The sequence below is a fragment of the Platalea leucorodia genome (genome assembly GCF_965183815.1).
Source record: "Platalea leucorodia genome assembly, chromosome: 3".
Lineage (NCBI taxonomy): Eukaryota > Metazoa > Chordata > Aves > Pelecaniformes > Threskiornithidae > Platalea > Platalea leucorodia.
The window spans coordinates 34,352,491-34,377,896 of NC_138825.1; the positions used below are offsets into that span (position 1 = coordinate 34,352,491).

Genomic DNA, 25,406 nt, shown 5'->3' on the forward strand with positions numbered 1-25,406 from the left:
TGAATTTCCTCTAGTTAATCACAATTCTTCCATATTTTCTCTGTTTGTTATTACTATGAAGCAAACCAGTATTTCCTTCTGGTTTCAGAACATGTAATAGAGATGGGCAGAACCCACAAAGTTTAACACCAGATTTGCTTTCCCTAAAGAACAAAGAGATTCAGACTAATGCATTGGGTAACCCCTCTCTAATATGCATCAGCTGATTGCTGAAATCAGTGCTAATGTGAATGTTGATACCCTGGAGCAAGACAGTTTTCCCCTGCCATTTGCAGTCATTTTTAGCAAAGATGCCTATAGCTCCAAGTTTACTGAGTTCATTAAAATGGATTTATATCAAGTCCAGTCTGTAATTTGGAATGCAGCCTCTGAACTACCAGTTACACAAAAGCTCTGTTACCCAGCCAGTGTTCAAATTGCACAGGAAGAAGAGTGTGGACACCACATGTTTAAAGGTTACCATAACTTCCCTTTATATGTAGGCCTCTCATGTTAATAATTTTGTTTATAGTTGTGTAACCACTTCTGTCATACCACAAAAAGTATTTTGTTCACAAATTACTTATTTTTAGCTGTCTTATTTTTTCCTTGGGGTATTTTGGGTAGATTTTCTTGGCTTGCTAATTACATCATTCTTGTATTAATTGAATGGTGAACTGTCAGTGAGCCTAGTTGGAAGTTTGACTGTGAAGGTCGCAACTGTTGCTTGGGCTGTGAAATTATTCGTATAGATGTGAATATACATAGTCATACTATATATGTATATTTTTTCTGTAACGACCTGTCTGTAAACAACCAAATGTAATCAGTTGATTAAATCAAATACTGAAAAGCATTTGTCATCTTTTTAAAAAAAACATGTATAAAAATACTGTTTTTAACAAAAGACTTTTCACCTACTACTTCAGAGCTCTTTACAGGGGCAATAGCTCAGTACTGTAACTCAGTACCATCTCTGGATTTAAGAAGTGGGGAAACTTATATAGTTAAGGATAATTTCTCTCTGAAACTCATTTACTGACTTACTGTTCAAGTCAAAGACAATCGATTCAAGCTATCCTATTAGGACCGTTGCCTATGGGAAGTGGGTGTGTAAGATAGAAAAAGTGATCTTCTACAGCTTAGTTTGCAGTTAATTCAAAGGAATTCTTTTCCATATTTCTTCTGTATATTAGTAACTGCTGCCCTGCTTAAAAAAATCTGTGTTTATGCCCAGACAGAATCAGATTTCTGCAATTTGGACTTCCTATACTTGACTTCCAGAGAACTTAATAATATCCTGTTTCTCAATTCAACCATGTTCTCTTAGCATTGTTTCTCTGAGGAGGAGAAAAATGCATCTCATTTTCTGGTGAAATATACTACCAAGAAATCTTCCCTGCTGAGCCACTCCAATGTAATATTGCCTACTGCATGAAGCTTTTAAATCCCATCCTAGTCACTGTTTCCAGTAGTAAAATTCTACTGAGCTTACAGATGCGATGTAAAACTAGTTTCCATTTTGTTGTTCTCCATTAATTTTTTCCACTTTCTTCTTTCCTCGCTTTCTGTGTTTCAGCTGGTTAGCAGCTGACTTGTTTTTTCAGTACCTATGGATGAGTTTCACAGAAAGGATGAGTTTCACTTAGGTCACTTCTGTTGTAATTTCTAATAATTAAAAATGAGTGAATGTTCATTTAATTCACTAAATGTCTCTGTTCTCTCATTAGGCAGCCTCTGCGTTTGTCTTGGTTTACGTTATGAGTTAGAGATTTGTTTTTCAAAATGTTTACTTTTTAATTAGTGGCATTTGCATTCAAAGAGTGAAATCTTTGCAAAAACTCTTGTTCCACTAAAATTAGTGGCTAAATTCTCTTTGAGGTTTCATGATGGAACATTTATCTTGTAGGTAATAGAAGCCATGATTTGGCAACTTCAGCCTTTCTGTGGAGTGGTCTCCATGTAGGATACACATGAACTCTTTTCAGCTAACAGTATAATTGTTCACTCATCACTATTCTTAGCAATATCACCTTTATGCTAGATATCACCTTTTTATTAGAGGAGTATCAGAAACAGCCCTTTCCCTTTCAATATTAGAGTCAAATCTTATGTCTTTATCTGGTTTATTTTGTTTGACTATGATTCATAGTCACAGATGGAATTTGTTGGACTGTCATAAATTAATGCCAAATTTCAGTTTATGTTATTGTGCCAGTTTATAAACTGTGGTGTTTGAGAAACAGATGCATGGCCCATTCAACTATTGGCAGTAACCTGTGAATAAGGGCCAGATAGATAGCTGGCTTCAACTTGTCTAGCTAAATCTCTTTGTGAACACGAATCAGAGTCAATAGTCAACTGGAGATTTGCCTCAGGAAAGTAATTGATGAACTTAGTATTTGGCTCATGGGAGCTGAGGGAAAGAAAGAGAGAGGTACTTTGCAGTGTTTCCCTTTGACCTTTACACAATCTTCAAGGCCGGCTTGGGTGCTCTAAGTCAACACTAGTGGACAAAGCTTATATAAACGTCTCACAGATGCTTCAAAGGCTTCTGCCTTCTTTATGTAAGAAACAGTAAGCGCTGAGGAACCCTGCAGCTTCAGCCGTTTAGCCATGTTGAATTCAGCCCTGAAAGCAAATGTTCATGAGCAGATATGAATGCTGGCACCTGAAATTCTAACACATTCCAGTTTTACAGGGAAATGGACTAATTGAGAGGAGGCAATTTTTCAAACCCTGCCTCCCCAGGGGAAAGTCATATTTCTTGACTCTGTTTTGCCATTATTTGAGTTAGACAGAAATACAGTTTTTGGATGTCTTCGGTTACTTTGGCTAGACCAAGACTCTTCCAGATCAGATGAATTGTTGCTTAACAATTAAGTATTACAGTTCTGCCTCCACATTCAGCAAGGTTCAACTTGTACACATCCAAGTAACAATTTAGAATTTCATGTCAAGCCTAATGTCCTACAAAAAATGTCATAATGCAACAAATCATCCTTCTACATTTTAAACTATTACTATTTAGAATATTACAATGGATATTTCCTTGAACAAGCCTCAGTTCTCTCAGAGACTCTTCAGGCTTTGCCATTGTACATTGAATTGACTGTCATTATTTTTACAGCAGAATATACTTGGCATTTGAAAGCCTGATATGTATGCCATTTGTCCTAAACAGTTTTATATAGGACTGAGTTAAAGAAGTGTAAGAGAATAATTATGACAGCAACTGCTGTAAAAGATCAGAAACCCAACAGAAAATAGCACAAAAGGAGAAGGCATCAAGCTCTAGCAGACTGTAGGGAATGCAGAGAATATAAGTGAATTTGTAAGGCTCTGTAGGCAGCTGTTTTTTAAGGATATACTTAGATAAGACACATTTCCTAAGGAGCAAGGCATACAGTGAGCAGGATGCTTAATAACACTGAAGTGAGCATCACTGCAACACCATGTTGCAAGCTAAAAAAGAAACTTCTGATCATTAGAATATTTTACATACCACGTGAAGATTTGATTATTTGAATATAATGAGGAAATGGTCGGTGAATTAATTTGGAACAGACCTGGTGGGAAATTCACATTTTAAAAAAACTCATTTCCATTCTTGATATGAGGTCAAGCTATTTGCATACCACAAAAAGGGAGTTTCCAAAGCCTGATTCGTTGATTTGTTTCCATCCTTCTCGGCCTGCTTCTTGCTTGCTATTTCCATATCTTCGTGTGGCTAGCTTTGGCTTTTATCGGTGTTTGAGCAGTAGCTGAAAGTCTGCATTCACATAAGAACTATCTATAGAAGAACAGAATAATTTAGTTTTGTCACACTTTCTTCTATTTCTGTTTGAGGGGTTTCTTAGTGACTGGGATGTACATTTTCACACAACACAAACAGTGATTGTGAGCAATATGCAAATTACAGGCTGAAATTTGAAAATCCCTGGTGAGCAGAAGTTGTAATACTTTCAAACATTTTGTTTTGACTTTGCTTGGATTTTTTTTCCTTTACTTTTATATAGCTGTATGTTAAAACATTGCAAGTGATGTAGCATATTAAAATTAATATTGTAGTGTAATACGAATATTTAATAGAATCAGGTCATTAAAATTGAAGTAACATAATTTTTAAAACTTAGAAAGTCAAATAAATTTGTTTCGTCTGTCTAGTAACCTCTTTGTTGCATGGCTTCTTTCAGAAATGGTTTCTTTTAGACCAGACAATCTTTTCTGATGGGAAATTGTGTCCAATTCGTTCTACTTACAAATGAAAACGTACTCCTGAGTAATTCTGTATTTTGTTGTGAACAACTAGTTTAACTAGTCATTCTTTAGAATAATTCTGTATCATTATGCTTGCATTCACAGGTTTACCGAAGCTAAATGCCTTGGAGAAAAATTAAATCGAGTGAGAAATAAAATAAGTGAGTACATTTTAGCTTCATTTTACCTTTTAGCTGATGAAATCACAGCATTCAGAGGATATGGGAAGAGATTCTAGTTTCTAAAAGAAAAGAGTCAATGCATTACTAAGATTTTCAATAAGGTAAATTGTTAGCTGATGATAGCAGTAATAATTTTATGTACCAGTTTTGATTATTTCAAATACCATAATGTGAAAAAACAACTCCCTTCTTTACTTGACAGGATATCTGAAATTTATCAAAAGGAGAAGTTAAGGTATTAACATTGGATTTTCTGAATTTTATTTTGGGATAAAAGGATTAAAAAACATAGTTTCAAATTGTTTTATCTGTGGATTAAGGATTGTCTTTACCTATAAATTTATATAGTTTCTGATAAAAGAAGATTTCATTGTTGAATTACCCCTCTGCACTTCCTTTGTACAGATTAATTAGAGCAATTCTGAGGAGTGCCTCAGCTTGGTGGGGGGTTTCATCATTTTTTGCTTTAGTGCCCCAGCAGCATATGCTTGGCTTCCAGTTTCAGATTGTTCAAAGCGAAAAATCACCTACAGATACATTGAACCCCAAGCTAGGTCTTATCTGATCCTCCTAACAGCCATTGATATGTTCCTAGTTGATTTCTGAGTTCTGTTGATTCCAAGCCTGTAGCTTCTTTCCTAAAAATGGGCTATCCAGGCTCTCTGTCAGATGTGAAACACAGTTTTGTCCTCTATCCCTGAAGTCCTTGGAGATCAGATCCATGTCCTCCTGTTTGCACACATTCATGTGAACCAAGTCTCTTCAAGCTTCTAGACACAGGCTGTGAGGAACTAGATTTAAAGGTAATCTGGCATCCAGGTCCACTGGTGTAGACCTTGTTCTCGGTTTCTGTCTCCTTCCTCTTTGGGTGGCACCAGCACAGACATGGACAATGAAGTCATTATCATCACTTTTTGTCTTGTAACAGCAGCTGACTTCTGGGAAAGGACAAAAATCTCATGGCACTTCTCACAAGTGCTCTGTACTTTCACTGTAGCTATGATTATATTCTCTGTGGTCACGAATGGTAGCTACTGCCAGATTCCCCTCCCAGTCACCTTCGGGTACACCACAAGTCCCTCAGAGATATTATGCAGTATATTTAAAGTTATGTCAGCTATGAGGAAAGCCTCAGCCATGTTGGCACTGTGTTTTCAAACCACAGCGCAAAGGATGCGTGGAAGAGATCCAGAACCAGAGATGTCAGGTGCTAAGCCCTGCTGCAGCAGTGTTCTGAACACTGGGTTGTTTCTCTAAGACGACACTTGAATCAACCTGCCCTCTCTCAGTAGGCTCATTTGTCTCCTTCAGACTGGCCAGAACATAAATGTCAGTACAGAACTTGTGCATGGATATCCACAGATTGGCCTATGGAAAGAGAATTTCAATATCCACCTTGCAACTATGGGTCTTTCCAGTGTCTGTATATTAGCTCACTTAAATCCTGCCAAGTAGGCTTTTTCCCCTGGTAAACTTGGAAAAGTAGGTTAAACCTACTGTGGAGGACAATACATGTTATTCTCCAAGTAACAGGAAGCATCTCCAAGGTGAATAGTGCCTGCAGCTTTTGGGCAGTGGTGTGCACAGGTGTGAACATGAGCCATCACATCAGGATACAACCTCTTTTTCTCTGCTGTCATCTTCAAGTCCACATTCTCCTGATTTATTTCTGTCTCCCAGATTTACTCGTCTGTGATAAGCCCAAGAGATTTCTGGGCCTAAATGAGGTAGAGCCAAAGTCAGCACTGAGTGTCAAACTTCTTTCTCTTGCTGAAGTTGAAATCCATTTTGGAGCAGGCATAGTGAACACTAGCAATAAGCAGCCACACACAAGCACATCTTTCTCAGTGCCTGGGACTGCGACTGTGCTCCTTGAAGACAGGAGCCTAGCAGCCGCCTTACATACACCTTATATCTGTTGCAAATGTCTTAGGGGCAGAACAAATGTTTGGAGGGTGTGGGAGACAGTACAAGAAGTGGTAGGACACATGCCAGTCCTGAAGGTAACACTTGTAGTGTCATGCTGGGACAAGACCTGTGTGGTCTGTAAGTCCCTTGAGATTTGCAGGACTCTACTGTGGCAGCTCTCAGAAGTAATGTAACAAAGCAATGTAGTTGTCGCCTCTCAAGCCTCTGTTTCCATGGTCCCAGCAAAATCTAAAAGAAATCCTTGGTTTGGACCGAGTCGCTGTGGGTTTTTCCCCAGTAAGTTAGGCAAAACTTCTGATAGCTATAGTGCAGTAAAGTATGGATTTTGCTGCAATTAAAAGCATCTGTTTTCAAATTTGTTTTTGGTTAAGTTCTTCAGTGTTAGAAGTGAAATAGTGAAGTATATTTGGGGAACATGAACAATACAAAAATCTCAGTGCATCTTCATATATATATGTAACCTAAAAAACCGAACTGATCCCTTGAACAAAACAAGAAGCTGGATAATAAATCAGTGGTATTGTGCTGAACTTGACAATGCTTATATGCCTCCTATAGGAAATTGTAATATCTTGTGGTCCACATGAATATTGAAAAGCTCCTTTAAGAATCAAACTAGAAATGTCTCCATAGTTCCAAGAAATATTGCACAAAATTACACATTTTGGATTTGTTTTGATATACAAAGTGCAGTTACAAGTAAAGTGTTTTCAAATTGAAAATGAATTTCATTACTCTCCATTTTTTTTTATTTTGGTAGTAAAATGGAAACATATTATTTTCATTTAGTTTATACTGTAATTCTACTGTATAAGCAAGAGATTCCATCTGTGTTGTATCCTTTTATAGCTATCCATGCTAATCTATGCAGATTATGCAGATGTACACTACTTTGTGGATGGTTTTTAAACACTGATGCTGAGGCTTGAGAGTGATCATATTGTATAGTCCTTCCTTCAATTCTTTCTGTGTAACTTTACGCAGCATGTGAAAATGAGCACTGTGGTTGATATAAATAAAATGGTTTATTCATCTGTCCTTTTCTCCTATCCAGCCTTCTTTTGAAGGCTTCTTTTTGTTAATAAAACTACCTATTAGCACCTCTCTAACAATTATTAAATCTTTGCATCCAGTATGACACTTTTTGGCTTATTCAGCTTAACCCATGCAGTTACACCCGTTTATATAGTTTAGCAGCCTGAAAGAATTTTTCGGTTAAGTCTATCTCATCATAGCATACATACTCAGAAGACCATTAAAGATGCTAAGTAAGGTTACTAACCTGCCAAACTTTTACTGAAAATGTGGTAGGAGAAATAAGAGTCATCTGCGGCCTGCAACTACATCTTTAATTTACTTTTATTGTTGTTTTGGTTTTCTTAAGCATTCTTGGCTGCCTTGTTGTGAACAATCAAGAACAGATCCCATCAATATCAGTTTCTGTTACTTCTAAGCTACACTTAATACTGTAAAACTATGCACCACAGAGGCCGCGGAGCCTATTTCATGCAGTCTGATTATATTTTGAGATAGTGACAGCAGCTGGCTGTAACTTTTGTGTCATAAATACCCTTTCATTCTGTCTTTGGAAATATTAGTGTTTTGCAGTAAAAAGTACACAAAATTCTCCAACCACTTCTCAATTACACTAGCATTTCAAAAACATCAGGAAGTTAGGGCTGGAAAAAGAAATTTGCAGTAAGATTTTCATGGTAGGCTTTTGCTGGTGTATTGCTTGCATAAAAAGATTAAGGAAAACAATATCTAGATGTAAGCTGGAGTTTAAGTGTAGAGTGACTATAACATCCGAAATGAGACATTGTGGCTAGCATGCCTCTTTGCTATGATACCACATATTCCTGGATTCTATCTCCTTTTACGTTTAATAGCACTGCAGAGAATACAGAGATTTTTAAATTATTTTGATGGAAAATACTATGTATGTCTTAGATTTTTCATAATGTTTACTTTTGACAATGATCTCCTAGAAATAAGAAGGTGAATTTTATTGTAGGATGAAAATTGTCTTTTTCTGATACTTAAAAAAAAAAAAAAAAGAAGAAAAAGGGGGAAGTGTTTCTAAGCTGGGTCATTTTAGTGGTCCTGTTTACTGCATTATCACACAAACTTCTGTATAGGCACAAATAAAGGAACAGAGGGCTTTGGTGCAAGCATTGAGGAGCATTTCTGTTTGAAAGTCAATATACAGCATAAATACACCATCAAAAGGCAGAAGAACGAAGTATGGGTTTCGAACATCTAGATACGTCCGGACTGGTTTGAGTGAACTATTCAGAATTGTTTACATATGACTGGAGAATGTACCCAAAGACTAGACTTTAAAAGACAAATAGAGAAAACCAATATAAGTAAAACTGGAAAGAAATAACTGAGAGGTCGGGGAACTAATGAGAACTCTGTAACCAGCATAGGAGAACTGGAAAGCGTTATTTTCTTCTGAAAAAACATGCTGTGCCACTGCAAGTGTTTTTGTATTGTATCATTTTCAAAGAGTTAGGGTCTCTACCAAGATCTATAGATCCTTTTGGTATTACTGAAACAGACTTACTGAAGAAAACTAGATGCTGAAGCCAAGGATTTGATTTCAGAATAGTGAAGGTATAGAATTTCTTCTTGCAAATAAATCGAGTGATTGTGCCTAGCACATTGTGATGGGTCAGCCTTGGATGGCTGCCAGGCACCTATCCAGCCACTCTCTCACTCCCTTTCCTCAGCAGAACAGGTGGAGAAAGTAAGAAGAAAAAGCTTGTGGGTTTGAGATAAGGATGGAGAGATCGCTTACCAATTACCATCACAAGCACAACAGACTCAAGTTGGAGAAATTAATTTATTTTATTGCCAATGAAAATAGAGTTGGATGGTGAGAAACAAAGACAAAACCTCTGAAGTCAAAACTTCTCTCCCTATCAGGGTTAGCAGGAGTTTTATTTCTAGGACACTGTTATCAACATGGTGGTTTTACACCATTACCAAGAACATTCTGTGTGGAAGGATTCTGACAGTAAGGAGAAGTCTACATCTCCACAAACAGCAAAGCATTAAATAACAACAAAAAGGCCCAACTGCTACTACATTGATCCCAAAGCAAATTAGAGTTGAGGGAAATAAAAATACCGTTTTCAGTGTAAATTCAATTGATGTATTCATTCAGAATTTAGTAACTAAAAAAGTTGCCTATATACAAGAATGTGCTACATGTTAGATGCCTTTAAGATTAGTAAAGATTTCCAGTTCATCCCTATAAATGTCTGTCTATTTGGGGGTATTTATACCACTATTACATTTAGTTTTTTCCTAAAGGAAAAAAAGCATATTAAATGGTATTTAATGCCCAAAGGGAAGCAGCTGTTGTTTTTAGTCTGTCCAGAAATCAGCTAACGTTATGATTGAAGCTGGGAGGGGAAGGGCAAACTCATGTGGGAGTAATAACTGTGTGAGGAAACAGGCACTCTCGGAATGAAAAAGGGTAGGTGGGTGGATTATGTACACATGATGTTGATGATGCAGCTATACCCACAGGAATGCTGAGATGTTGCACTGCTCTGCCTCATTTCAAGCTTTGATTTTAGCGCACAAGATCATAGGGTACCAAGGCCAATTCTAATCTTTAGTGAGGGCATGTCCTAGTATTGCAAAGCAAGATTTTTGAAGAGTCTTCATTTAATTTGCATGCACATTATTCAAATAATTCACCTTATGTATCACAGTTAATGGAGTGCTACAGTGAAATGATGAGGACTGGAGGAGAGTGAGGACAAGACATAGGAGTGCTCAAGGGTAATGTTGACTCTGACTCACTGCCTTGTACCTCACACTGTTATTTCTGTGAATGCAAAGTTAGATGTAAAACCTAATCAGAACCTAAATAATGTAAAACCTGAATTTATAATCACCTAGAGTACAAGACTCTATGTACGTATACATAAAAAAATATTTTGTTATGGTGACTCTACCTCCCCATGGAGATCAGCCAAGTAGACCTACTTTTAAACTCCAAAGTAAGAATATTTTGTGCAAGGTCCTTCTTTATACCTGCACAACTTTATGAAGGGAACTGATAGCAACCTTTTTGCATAGATAAGAAATGAAATAAGATGAAGCGATGTTTTTCAGGAAGAGGTGGTCTGAGAGCACTCTCCTGGCTGTGTTGTATATCTACATTGTTTTAGCTTCATATGCAGGCAATAAATTACTTTGAGAAAGGAGAATCAGTTAGTTAAGAACTAGAATCCCAAAGATGATATTAGGAATGTTATGCATATTTTAGGCCATGATTATATAGACTGAAAGAATTGAGGAAAGTCATGCATGAACAAAAAAACATTTTTAAAAATTTTGCTGAAGTATATGTACTTAGGAAGGATAGAATTTTTCTGTTGAAGAAAAATTCCATGCTTTACATGGAATGCAAATGAAATTAAAATGCTGTGATGATTTTCTATATGAAAAGAAAATTAATCAAAATCAATGTGTTGCTTTCTTAAAGCTCAATACTGTTGGTCGTATTATCTGTTGATTTTAAATTAATGTAAATATTTTGAGTCAGAGACATTAGCTTACTGGACATTGTTTCAGCCATGAATGAAGTGAGGCTAAAATAAGGGAGAAATTACTGTGCTTTGACATGCATTCCATTCTTCAGTGTAATATTCTGAGATAGTTGTTCTTTTATGGAAATAAACATTGAGACTTCATAGCTGCTGATTAGTGTAATTCACTGTTCTAGTTTAATTCCAGAAAGTATCAAGTCCTTACGCAGACTTATATCTGATATACATGCTCAGTGAATTTTACTGGAAATTACTAGCGCAGAAGAAAAATGTGAAGACTGGGTTTAAAAAGGGATTGAGAAACTCTAAGAAGAAAGGTTACATTCCACAGGCAAATCTGGTTCAAATGACATGCAAAAAACTCATAAATAAATGAATTCAGTATGCAGATTTAATGAACAGATAACTCAATAATATCATTCCACAGCATTTCATTTTTCAGGTAGTTTAGTATGAACTGCTATTCTCAGCAGAGACGTTTAAAGTCACTGGAACTTGAAATCTTGAAATCCTCACTCAAGAAAAACTCTAGCTGAGGTCAGTTTGAGTTCTACTTGTGTAAGAATTGAAAAGAAAATTCTGAAAAGATTTCCACATTTGGCTTTATTGTTTTAGTTGATAAAGGGCAACAAGCATTAGATATAGTAGTAATTGTTTTAAACAGAAAATTAATATCGCTTATACCGTGAAATATATTGCAATATAGTCCACCTTTGAGGTCTCCAAAGCTGCCTCCTTGAACTGCATTCACAATTTCACCAAACTTTATACCACTGAGGCTGCTCAGCTGCCTTCTGCTCTTGAGAGCAATCCATTGTTGTGCGCTCAGCCAGTCACTTTAGGACTCTCCTCTATTTAAAAGGTGGCTACCTTTAAATTTTCTTGTTCCTGGTCTTCAGGAATGATACAACAGATATGACGTGGTCTTTCAAGTGCTTTTTCTTATTTTACAAGCAAGTGTTTCACCCTATGGAAGTGTTGTATACTGCCCTTAAACATTACACTGAGTTCTGTGTCACAAGAGACAGAACTTGTAAAAACAGCAAGAGAATTTGCTATCTGTTATTTATCTTGTTCTTTGATCAGAGTCCATTCTTGATGTGGAAAGCTCCCTGAGAACCAAGCATTAACATATCCATCAATACTTGACATTAAAAACCTCAGGGTCCCAGATTTCCTTCACAGACAGAAATCTGAGCAGTGTGGTGAATCTAACGCGCTCAGGATAATGCTGAGTATGTGCAACTGGGCACTGGCGCAGCACGTGCTGTGCAACACATCCAGCACGTTCTGTAGGTGTCAAACGTCCTGTGTGTGCCCAGCTGACTTCTACAGAGCCTGCTCAGTGTCACTCTGCGTGCATTCTGCATGTACAATGATTTATGGGTCCAGGATTTCTGGCTGCCTGGCAGCTGCTACCCCAGCTGGCCTGCTCAGTACCTGGGAAATTCCAGATGAACAGCCAAATCAGTGATCTAGAACAAGCTGAAACAGTAGTTTACCATGAGAAGTAGGAGATTTGGCAAGTACACATCAGTGTAGACTGGAAGCTCTCTGAAAAAAAGAGATTGCCTGCCTGCTGCTTCACCACTTCTGTTCCAGCGCTGGGATATATACAAAAATAAAGTCTCGATAGACTTAGCCACAACTGATTTCTTCTCTCCTGGGAAGCCGCCTGCATGTTGCAGATGTCCTCTGCCACTTAACAGAGAGCCAGTCTTGGTCTCAGGACACAACAGTTGTGTCAGAAAAAGGAACACAAGTAGTATTTCTACCATATTTAATCTCGGGTGTGTAACTATGCTGTTTACTCCTGAGGGATGTTACTTCTGACTAACATAACAAAGCACATTAGCCCGGCAAAACCTGCAGCCATCTGTGCGAAAAACAGAAGAGAAAACAGGCCATGGGGACAAACAGTCCCCCAGATGTAATTTCCCAGCTGGGATGTTATTCAGTGTGGCCCAGTGCCTAGAAGCCCCGGTCTGTTTCTGATCTCCAGGTCAGTTTCAAAGCAGTTTTGTAATAAAGGAGGCATGTTTATGTGTCCACCAAAAATAGCAGTAGCTGTTAAAGCTGAAGCCATTCAGCATGGCTGACAGTCTTCAGATCTTTCTCCTTAATTTCTTGGCCCAATTGTTTTGCAACCTAATGCTGAAAAAACATACTTCCTATGTGTGTTTATTTTGGAGAAATATCTAATCATTGTGCCGTTATGACTGCAGTTTTGGAATCTATTTTTTAAATGTTACATTTTGATTTTTGGAAGCGTGGAATTGAAAACACAGAAAACCAGCTGAGTTTCTGCAGATTTTATTTTCTTAACTACCTTGTCACCATCTGCGGTTTGTTCTCTGTTAGAAATGTGTTTTACTTTGCAGGATGCTACATCTAATTTTTCTGTTTGGTTACAACTCCTTCCCTTTTAACTTATTTCCTTCTTTCCATGCTGAAATATAACTTACTTTCACCCTGATTCTGTTAAGGTTCTTTTTCTGTTGATGCCCAGCTCACTTCATGCATGATTTCTATGGCTTAGTTTAGCCAGGGATCTGTAGAGCACAATATAAAAATGCTATGATCTCTCACAGCATCTTTCATAAGATCTCTCTCAAGGTGCTGTAATGCAGAATAGATGTCATGCATTTCCCACAGGCCTGGCAGATGATAGCTACAAAATGGTAACTGGTTGCTACCATCTTGGGGCAGACTCAGTGCTGTGACGAAAGTTTCCACAACCTATTTTCTTGTTCTAGGAGCAGCCAGTTGGCTTGTAATATAAAGCAGAGAGTGACAGGAATATATTTTTCTTTCTTGCTAGCAGTTCAGTGAAAGGTTCATGTTAATGAATTTTTTGTTTCTTCACAGTGTTCATAGTCAGTCAGAGTAATCAATTAACCGCCTTGTTTGTAATAAACAAATTGTATTTTTGATTTACATCAGAATTTGTTCTTAGAATCTCAGAAGTCCTTGCAATGTGAGCAGGGCTCATGTTGTGTTGGAGTAGTGCAGTTACATTTGTTTACTGTAATGCTTAACACCCTATGATTAAGCAATGAATAATAAAGTAATATTTTTAGCTGAATGAGAGTCCCCAGAAAACTGATAGTAAGATGTGCAAACCAGGAGAAAAAACAGACAAGAACATAAACTCTACTGTAATAGACTGTAAAGCATTACTGTGCCTTTCTGAAATCAGGAGAGACAATCCATCTTTGCTATACTTACTGTAGGCAATGTAAACATTATAGGCCTAACTCTTGTCTCACTTCAGAGGTACACCTAGATTGATGGCAGCTGTAACAGAGCTGTCTGTTCTGCTACTGCTCCAGCATGGGGTCGTGGCCTGGGCAATTGTCAGAGAAGATGGAAGGAAAGATGTCATTGCCATGTCTCTGTCAGTCCTTAGCTGGCGTAGGATTTGTCTTCCCTGCTTTGTTAGAGCTGAGACTCACAAGAGAACCAGAGACCCCTAGCAGCTTTCTGGCAGCCTCTCTCCTTTTTCTGCTCCTCCCTATAAGAAGAGGATACCATCTTCGGTAATATAAAATCCTCTTTGCAGCAGCACTCAGGAAACTTATTTTGGAAGGTACAAGTCTTTTGGCTTCATGGGGCAATGCATATGTTTATGCCAATGCTAAATATTGTCCATTGTTTCAGAGTAGCTTACATATGTTTATTTTTACTTTCAAACAATAGGCAGTGCCCCTGGGTGACAGTGCATAGGCTGAATGGGTCCTTAGAATGAGACAACACGATTTGTCAAATGACTTATTCAGAAAATACCAAACTGAATGAATTCATTTGAAGAGCTCTATTATGCTCCCCTGATGTGCTATTCTTTAAACAGAGGAACCTTATTAGTGTAACAGTCACTCCAGGCCTAAGACATTAATGTTTTCTTTGGATCTGTGTTGGAATCTACATATGTAGGAAACATTTTCATTTTCTAATTATTACAAATGATGTTATGTTCTTTAGAAACAGAAGTATTTTCAGGGGAAAAAGTTATGCTCAGGAAGAAACCAAGTAAACACTTTTTACTTAAGGTTTTCACTAGAATGACTAAAAGCAAATGGACCAAGCTCATTGGATTTAATCAAGCTATGAACTGCCATGACTGTAAACTTGGAAAAGTACCTCTCAGTAACAGATTTTCTGCTTGTAGGCTGTCTACACACTGAGAATGGGTAGTCATTGCTGGATTTCTACACTGCATTTTGCAGTTTCATTACACTAATAAGTTCTTCAGTCAGTCTATTAAATTTGCTCTTTTAAAGAAAAGATGCTAGGTGATAGTTAATGCTATATTATAGGGGGTTTTTAAATCCTACAGTCTTTTGTACAAAATGTTTTCCTTGATCTTGTCTGTCTTTAGTACTGGATGGCCTGAGATCTTATGAGGGAAGAATCAAACCTTCAAAATCTAGAGAAGTAGACCTTAGCTTATACTTATACCTTAAATATATACTGTATCTTTACTGGAAGCTATTTTTTATTTTACTCAGATGCTAATATGTGTCTAACAGTCAAAAAGCCATTTCTCAAAGGCTTGGTATATATATTACAAGTAAAAGAGCATTAAAAAAATAAGTCATACTTATTCTCACTCTGACCTTGTTTCCATCACCCTGAAACCTTGACATGCCCTCAAAACATAATAGCATATCTAAGCAGCTCCAGCACCATAATTTTTTAATTTATTTGATTTTTAATTTTGTGTCATATCTGTCAGATTCCTAACGTCAGTCTAAGTATGTCTCATCCGACCAGAAGTCACACAGCAATATGAGCTCAATTCCAGGGCAATTTCTTGGGTAAGACAGCAAAATTTTAAAAAGTTGTGAAACTGAAGTATATAGTGAGGCCTGGAACTCTATACTTAATTTTGTGTTGGGCAGCCCTGGCCAGAAAAAAAATCACAAAATGAAACTAGACATCAAATTGTTGCATAGAAACATGAAGGCAGTATTATAACAGAAAATAACCATGTCCGTCTTATACTTCGATATGTTCACTCTCTGTTCAAAATATTAATTGAGACCAATGTATTATTGCCAGAAAACTTCTTGGGGGTAAAATTGTTTGACTTTGTCTATTTGTGCTTTAAGACCCTTTATTTTTAAGCTTCTTAAATTTGGACATTTAAAAAAAAAAGAGAGAGGACCTGTATACAAAGCTGTTCCTCTGACTTTATTTTCCCTATTCGTTCTCTTCACATTAATTCCTCAGAAATAATCAAGAGATACGCTGCATTTAGTCATATGAGCATCCAAAGTACTAAATTCACATATTATGATTCCTTATCCATATGGCATTGCTTTTCAGCCATGCTTTTTGGGCCAGCTCAATATTTAATTCATGAACAAATAGATGTGATAAACAACAGAGCAACAGTTTCCAGATGTGCATCATTTCTGTCTCTTTTCCAGCATATGAAAAGAAGATAGATACACAGAATATTTGTTAACTTTGGACAACACCTAAAATAACACTCTGGCATCTAAGGTATAGCTTACATGAAATTTGGGCATCTAAACTCTAGCTATCTAGGAAAAAAAAACTATTCACTTTAATTCTGGAAGTACAACAAACTGCCTTCGCTAGTGCATGCAGAAGCACTACTTTATTCACTGATCTGCCTGTCTCCGACCCACTGAGAATCCAGAAATGATGTGTCATTCGGCTGAAATCTCTTGGAGTGTGCTTGCTGTTAAACATACATGCTTGGCTAAAACTTCCTGGGCAGTGTTGAGTTCAAATTAAAAAAAAAACCCAGCTGGGTAGTGACAGCCAACCTTGGGATGATAGAATAAAGGTCTGAGCATTTGTTTCTAAAGTCAGAAAGCATCCAGGTTCTGAGTTCCAGTTTCAAAGAGATGTTGAACTGCAGTCCAGAGCTCTTAGTGCTTTCTGTTGGTTATCCTAGATATCCCAGTATTGTGTATGTGGGCTATTAGGAAGTTATGTGCACTAGCCACTTCCCATACTCTGCTTTCTATGGAAAGGAGTCCTCTGCCTTTGGGTGAATGGGAGCTGTGGTACATGCTAGCATTTCCCTCATTTAGATAAATGGGACCTTGGTGAACATCTCAACAATTAAGGTCTATGCAGCCAAAGGCAGTCTGTACTTAGAGAGAGATCGAGAATGCTGTCATCAGAAAAATTAATTCAGTTTCTGTACAGTTTTGCTGTACAGCCCTACCAAAGCATTTTTTTCTGTACCAGCCAGAAGGTATGAAAGGCTATTAGAAAAAAAATGTGGAATAAAGAGTGCTGTGGAAATGAAGGCCAAACAATGAACAGTTAGAGGAATGCCCATCAATCAGAAAGTATAAGTAATCATCTTGTGAGAAAAAAAAATATGATGTAATCTGGCCAGAACTAACAAGAACATGTAGGAAATGGGGAGGAGACTTAATATGGAGGTTAGAAATAAATGTATAGAAATGGGGACAGTTTAGAGGACTATATTTTGAGTAGCTCAAGGAATAATTAGTGAAGTCAAATACAGTGTCATCCTATAGCAATGAGTGACAGACACTGCTGTCTCATAAGCTTTCTGTCTGTAAATTTGATCATGCTTGAAGGTATTAAATGTGTTGATAAAAACTGTGATTGTCTCGGCTGAGTATGGCAAGGAAGGGAACATGCCCCAGTCAGATATTTTAAATAGTAATCTCAAAATGTGCAGTATCTTACATCATAGTAAAGTGGATGCATTTGAATCTCTGATATTTAAACTTCAAAAAATGAGAGTATGTTGGGAAAATTGTGTATTTCCAAGTGTGTTTGTTCATGTGTTGAGTTTAGGCTGTGGTTTGCAGTTATGGATTTGGTGTGAACGTCAGGATTGTCCTTCCAATTCTGAACCTGTCGTCTTTCCTGGGGTCTCTGACTGATGAGTTCTGCTAAACATTGTCAGCTACCTTGCTCCCAATGGTCTGTCCTGTCTCTTTGCTGACAGTTACCATCTCCAATCCTTTCTTCCCAGCACAGCTGGCAAAAAGTGTTTACTAATATTTCAGACATTCTGGTTGACTCGATCATAGTGTCACAGCTTATATTGCCAGTATGCTTGTGCTGAGATGCCAAGCTGTGCTGGAATGGCCAGAACACAGGCAGACGTTTGCTTCTACCCGCTCTGCTGTGGGGGCAGTAACCTTTGACAGCAAACCTTGGGAAAGGAGGGAAGGGAGAGGGAAAAGGAGAAAGGAGAGCCAGTAAAATCTTAAACCACTGCAGATGTTTCTTCAGTGAACAAAGGCAGAAATCTGCTGCAGCAGGTTATACTTTACAGTATGTTACCTCAAGTATTGTCATTAATATATTTTTAATGCTGATGAGGGCTGTATTTCATACCTTGAAAAATGTGTATGCTATAGTCAGGAGGCTCTGAGTGCTGCAATAGTGGATTTTCTTTCCTAATGCCTCCGAGGACTTTCTCAAAGTTAGGACTTGTCAGATTACATGGGGATTTGGTCAACCATGTATCCCAAAATAAAGCATTTGCATCAGAAATAACTTTGAGCCAGGTTACTAGTGCAGACTACTTTGACCCTGCATGTTGTCCTAATAGAGCCGATTTACATGTTTTTGCCATTGGAGAAGGACAGAGGTTGCAAAGAAGAGTCAGAATTTTCCCCAAATATTTCTCTGGGTCAGAGAAGGGCTGAACAGTTTGCCTTCTTTTAGTGCTATAGGATTTTGACTTAGAACACAATCTTTTTTTTTTATTCCATGACTTTTCTTGTCAGATACTTTTTATCATAGGTTGTGTTTTCATACAATTTGAGCACGAGATTTTCAAAAGTACATAACACATCTGGTAAGATTTCCAATAACTATCTCTGTTTGAATAGTCTCCATTTGAGAAATTAATCCATTCAAATATCTTCATTTGTCATTTGTCTCCTACTTTCAGAAATCCTTTTTGAGCTGTTACAACTCTGATCTCAAGCTCAGTTAAAACTATATCTCTGCAAGGCTCATGGAAGTTATGTGATTACTCTCCTCTCTGTCCCTAAAAGCCTATCTATCTCAGTGATTATTTGCTGAGTATACAGCTTTAATTTGTGCTCATTCAGCATCCTTATCTGACTCAAGTGGATGCACAGAACTTTATGAATCAGATTTAATAGATCCAGAGTCTTGAGTAGGTCCTCATGATTGGGTGACAGCTGGATCCAACTGCATGTGTAGGGGCATTGCATTACAAACAACAACGCTGCATATTTCCTGTCATGGTTTAACCCCAGCCAGCAACTAAGCACCACACAGCCACTTGCTCACTCCCCCCCAGTGGGGTGGGGGAGAGAATCAAAAGGGTAAAAAAGAAAACTCATGGGTTGAGATAAAGGCAGTTTAATAGGTAAAGCAAAAGCTGCGTGTGCAAGCAAAGCAAAACCAGGAATTCCTTTACTCCTTCCCATCGGCAGGCAGGTGTTCAGCCATATCCAGGAAAGCAGGGCTCCGTCACACCTAATGGTGACTTGGGAAGATAAATACCATCACTTCCAAAGCCCCTTCTTCCTTCTTCTTCCCCCAGCTTTATATGCTGAGCATGACGTTATATGGTGTGGAATATCCCTTTGGTCAGTTGGGGTCAGCTGTCCCAGCTGTGTCCCCTCCCAGCTTCGTGTGCCCCCCCCAGCCTGCTCGCTGGTGGGGTGGGGTGAGAAGCAGAAAAAAAAGATAGATGTAACACTTAGACCATATAGCATTATTAGGGACCCAAAATGTCCTGGAGGGTGAGTTCCAGGAATTGGAGGTTCCCTGGATGCATAAGAAGATGTTCTGCTAGATATTTTGTGTAACACCAAAAATTATTTAAAGATGGAGAAGGAAAAAGATACAGCATCCTAGTTGAGGTGTGAAGGTTTCAGGATCTCCTGGATGGAATGACTTCTTAAGATAAACACAGGCTTGGAAAATGTAAAATAAGAGCAAAGTGTTAAAAAATAACAAGAGATGAGAGGTTATTGACGAAGGCTCCAGCCTGTCAATTATTAAGTCAGAAGAGACCCTGCATCAAGTTAAATGTGTATCCACATCAATAACAACAAATATTTTCAAGGGGAGGGAGTTAAGGTTGAATGTGTACTCTTAGCTTGTCCAGTATTTTTATCCCTTAAGTTAGCAGTGTTTGAAACCTTATAATAGTGTTATATGGCAGATCTGATAAAACATAAGGGAAGTTTTAAAACCTGTAATGTAGACTCAAGCAAAACCAAAACACTTACTTTTTAAAATAAATATTTTTTTAATTGTAGCATACTCATTTTTGTATTGCCCTGAAGCATATGCAGTATTGTCAAGGTGTTCATCATCTGTAATAAATTGGAAAATAATTTCAGCTCCTTGAAACAGTCTGGAAGAACACAAAGACAAGAAGTTAAATGAAAGCCATACTATTCAAGTCATGGATTCTGTTATATTTAGTCAACATATAGGATACTTTCCACTGCTTTAGATCAGTCTTAATTAGACTTCTCTATTCCATTTTGTCTTCTCCATTTCCCTCCTTGCTTTTGTCTCCTGTCATAAAGCTGAAGTTCTGTGTTGCCAGTTCATCTCTTTTGCATACCTCAGGATGGTACATGTGTCCAGAAACACAAGCCAAACCCAACAGATTTATCACAGCTTTAATGACAGCTGGCTGCATGCTGAGTGAATTCTTAAATTCCCCAAAACTACTTTTTTGCCAAAACATGTGGAGTTGCAGCATTCAACATTTTATTGGGACTGTTATCTCCAAATGAAGAATGACTCCACTGGAAAAAATTATTTGGTATCAGCTGCAGACCTATTTTTAGCTTCTTGTTTGGTGAAACTTCAGAAAACATAATTAGCCATATGTTGAGAGATGTTTGCCAAGCCTTAAATTCAATTTTTGCAAACCACATTTAAACACTACCTTGTCTACAACTTTACACTGTTTGAATCAGAAGACATGGGGGGTTTTATGAGAATGTAATTCTTCATATTTCTTTCAGTAAATATTTGTGTTTATGAAGGTTGTAGAACTGGCAGTACTAAAGACTGAAGTCTTCTATTTGTTTATATGGAAAGGTCTGTGCAGGCAACAATACTGGAACCATCTCCTACTTCAAGCCTTGCATTGGGATAATGGTGTTCTCAGGGGCAGAAAAGTAGAGCAGGTCAGAAACATTCATTCTTCCCCACAAGTATTTGTAGTGAAAACAGAACACGATTACTTTAATCAAAACCATGTACAGAAAATATTAAGGTTTTGTCAAAAATAAGAGTTTCTACATGAAAACCATTTTTTTTTCCAAAGGAAATCTAAATAAACTGTCAAATTTCAAATTGGATTAAAAGAAATTGAAAGATTAAATCACATCTGGCTAAGTCTTGGTATGGAATTATAGTCAGGTGCCTCATGATACCGTCATGTCCTCTGAACCAGAATTCCTGTTTGGGCTACTTTTCCCATAATACAATTACAGTTTCTCCTCAGGAAGTTTTCTGAGTAATGAAGTTCAGTTTTTGCTGCCCTGAAAAGGCAGTTTGGACTGTGAGAATTGGATAAATGTCACCTTTCTATTTCTATTCATAGAAGAAAAAGTCTTTTGCTATAAGAATGGTACGACTGAATTTTTATTTTTCCAGCAGAAATAGAAGTTTTCTTTGGTTCCCCTCTGATTACAGGTGGTCTGGTTCCAACTTCTCATTCTTTCATAAAGCTGCCAAATAGAAGAAGGATGAGATTTCTTGCAACATCATGATCCATGTCATGGATGGAGCAGAAGTGTACGAAGGCTAGAATGACAGGAGGGAGGAGCATTTGAGACAGTTCCACGTTGCTGGCTGGCCTAACAAAGCTTGCAATAAAAGTAGGGCTTCTGCAGCCACTGTGCTCTCTGCCGCAGCTGCACTGAGAGTAAATTCTAGGTAACTGGAAGTCAAGCCTCTTGGCTATAATCATGTAAAAAACAGTCCCCGTATTCTTCTGTTTCCACATATTTGTATTGACTGCAAGCTGTTACCTATCTGTTAGATCTTACTTTCATTGACTTGTTTGGCTTGCTGTTTTTCTGTTGACCTCATTGCCACTTGATAGAAATTCATGCAAAATAGTTTTGATTGCTGCTGATCTGTTTCTAGCAAGGTTAAAGAAAGAGAAATAATGCTACTAAAAACATATTGACAGGATAGAGAACTCGTATGTCACCTTTATCTTCAGTTGATTCTTCATGAACAGCATAGTCTCACTACTAGAACCATTTTTTCAAATGACAGTGGCGTTGCCTGTTGCAGCTCACAGTGCTTAAGAAAGGGAGTTTCGGAGCCCTTACGTGAAGATACATGTATAGGTGGCTTTCTGAGGCACCTACGTTAATGGTAATCCATTGAGATGAATCTCAAGATAACTACAAAATGTTTCATAACTGTCTCATGGCTTAATATTGAGTGAGTAACATCACCCTGTGTGACACAGTATGGTAGAATACAAGGATATAAATATCCAGAATAGCAAAAAAGCAATTTGAGCAAAAAAACTAGCATGTTTAATCACATTTCACTGAGTATTGACATCAACTGAGTTGCTATTTAAAGCTTTCAAAGCATGAATAGCATAAGTGTTGATCGTTAAACTGGGCTTTTATTGGTAAAAATTATTAATCAAGGTGGGTTTGTCCATAGTTACAGAAATCAGGAGCTTATTTAACTGAATGTTTTTTTTGGTTGAGTGTTAGTACAGCTGAGATGGAGGATTTATTTGTTATAGCTGAGGTAGGTGAGGTTAGTTCTTTCAATTAACCTGTTTCTTAGTAGCTGAAGGCTTTTCTTACACTTTACAGATAATTTCAAGTACAGAAGAATTCATTTGTTTTAATAGAAATAATTGAAAAGAATAAAACTTCCTGTGCAGAAAAATAGGAATCTGCAATATCTGTTTTATGGACAAGGAGTAACTAGGGTTTTTTTGTTTTGTTTTGTTTTGTTTTGTTTTCTAAAAACATTCAAAGCATAACTTGGCTGTTATACTGCAAGGTATTGCATGTAATACCTATTCTACAATGCTACTAAATACTTAAGAATTATTCTCAGAATTCCCAAAGAAGTTTAATTTTTCATGGTTCTTTGGTGCACATAGAACTATGAGTCTAATTCTCATGACCTGTGAATTTAAATGGTTTTTCACATTCTCCAGTTAAGCACTTGGCAGCTTTTAATTAATGACTTAATTTTCTCTGATTAGCTTACTCTGTAAGTCTTTACTTGTAAGCAAGAGGATATTTTTAATTCAGAATGCATGCTAGTATAATATACATAATCACAGGTCTGGGGAAAAAAAATGAATCCAGCGTGGAATTTTTTTTTCTTTCCCTGGTATCCAGATGTGTAGCTTAGTAAAGATTATGAACAAGTCCCTGCTTAGAAATTGTTTTAATTTGAAAACTTGAAAGACATAATCCCATCCTCCCTCAGAACACATATGCTGCTGAAATTGCACATTTAGAGTTATGTTTTTCCTTTATTGGTTCCATTAATATCTATGAATAATAGCTTCCCATGTGGTAATCTAATTATTGTTTGAAATAATTGGTGAACTGGAACAGTGTCATAGATCAAGGAGGAAATTAATAAAAGAAGGGTAAAGGTGAATTATATGGAGCATGGGACCCTAACTAGGAATAATGAGATAATGAAATTAAAGAAGAATTTCAATTGAAGACCAATGACACCTACACAGTGAGTTCTGTTGAGTAGTAGAACTTGTAGAAGCTCTAGCATGTGGGATATTTAAAACTGAGCTGGATGAACAGGGAAAAATAGACTGTAAGGAACCAATTCTTCGCTGGCAAAGAGGTGGACTGGATGACCTAACATCTCATTTCCACTGCTAGCGCCTATAAGTCTGTTTGAACAAATACTTGGAATTCTGTATGTCTTCTAGCCTCGCTTGGACTTCTTTTGTATTTAGCAGCAGGAGATCATTATCCTGTGAAAGTGCTTGACAGTAAATAGCTTCATTTTCAGTCTTTCTTACTGGACAAAGTTAAATCTGAGGATATGTAGAGCCAAGTTGTGCCTACTTGTTTACTCACAGTAGCAAGAAGGAGAGAGCTCAGAAAACTACTTGTCCTGTGGATCACAAAAAATCCCCTTAAATTGGCCAGCAGCACAGGGGTTTTCAAATGGTGGGGAATAAGCAATGACTTTATTGATTTTTGACACTTTGTATTCTAACTATTCAGATTTTGTGTCTTTTACAGACCACCTGAAAGGAGAAATAACCCAGAGGCACATTCAGAGGGCAGCTCTAGGTAAGAGTAAAACATTTCAGATACAATAGGATACATTAGGGGCAACAAGCTCTCTCTCAGGGCTGAATCTGCTTGTGGGGCAGGTTATATTTTCTATGACAGTTTTTGGCACAATATTTCTACAATAGTCTGTGCCATAAAAAACATGTACTCTGTGAACTTTGCCAGAGATTTGGCTCAAAAGGCATCTGGTTTTATGGGTGGTGAGAAAAACAATGCGAAAGTCTTATAGGTTTGGGGGGTTGGTATTGGTTTTCTTTCTTTTCAGGGTGACCAAAACAAGAACAGAGACATCTAAGCTCTCCTCATATTTAGTTTTTTTTTTCCTTCTGATTACTCTAATTTGAATTCCCATTAGCAGACATCGATTTGTCCTGAGAGTGAGCTTCTAGCCATTTTGCCACAATCTATCTAACATCCTTTCTAATTTTCCTCATTCCAAGAGGGACTGAAGGCATATACAGGTCATTTCTTTCGCATCTAGTCATAGAAGTTGAGAAGTTATTTCTTGCAGTTTCTGTTGACACAGCTGTGAAGCTAAAAGTGTCTATGTAAGTTGTTCACATAAGTGTAAAGTCATCCAACTTTGGTTTAGGATGCTTTAAACTGACTCCACTGACTTTGTACTGAAACAACCTAGGAGTGTTCATATGAGAATTCCACTTCTGGGACAGTAAACTTCAGCTAAAATGTGACAGAAAAACTGCTGGGGCAATAACAGTTTAAGCCCCCCTCACTTAGATACTCAAAAGAATCCCAAAATGTGCCGTCATGGACCTTCTTCACACAAAAGATGGAGCTAACTCAGACCAGATTGCAGCTGATGGTTTTATTTCTATGTATACATAACACAGCAAACAGTATTTGTCTCTTAATAAGAGACAGAAAATATGGGAGTTTTCTTTTCTCCCAAAAGTCAGGAAAACAAGTTACTGCAGAGTAGCAAAATAGTTTCCTCTTTCTCTTTGTAGTTTAGCCATGCATCTCAAGCTCTGATGATGATATTATTTTATACCTTTATCCTTTTTTATTTTTATTTAAAGATCAGCACTGAAAATTAATGCTGTCCATGTCAGTAAAGGCCAGGAGTCAAACTCAGTTTATTTTGATCAGTATGAGAACGGGAAGTGAAGGAGGTGCTGGACTCTTCTCCCTGGTATCCAGTGACTGCACACATGGGAATGGTTCAA

The 25,406-nt window shown here is 37.5% G+C and overlaps 1 protein-coding gene across 1 annotated transcript in view; it reads left to right on the forward strand.

The window, feature by feature from the left end:
* KIF6 (kinesin family member 6) overlaps positions 1–25,406 on the forward strand; it is a gene marked incomplete at its 5' end in the record, with an annotated part of 170,119 nt that overhangs the window by 115,573 nt on the left and 29,140 nt on the right. Inside the window, 2 exons of the mRNA XM_082306226.1 lie at positions 4,345–4,400; positions 24,166–24,216. Of these exons, the coding sequence (XP_082162352.1) occupies positions 4,345–4,400; positions 24,166–24,216 (107 nt within the window). The remainder of the gene's footprint in view (positions 1–4,344; positions 4,401–24,165; positions 24,217–25,406) is intronic.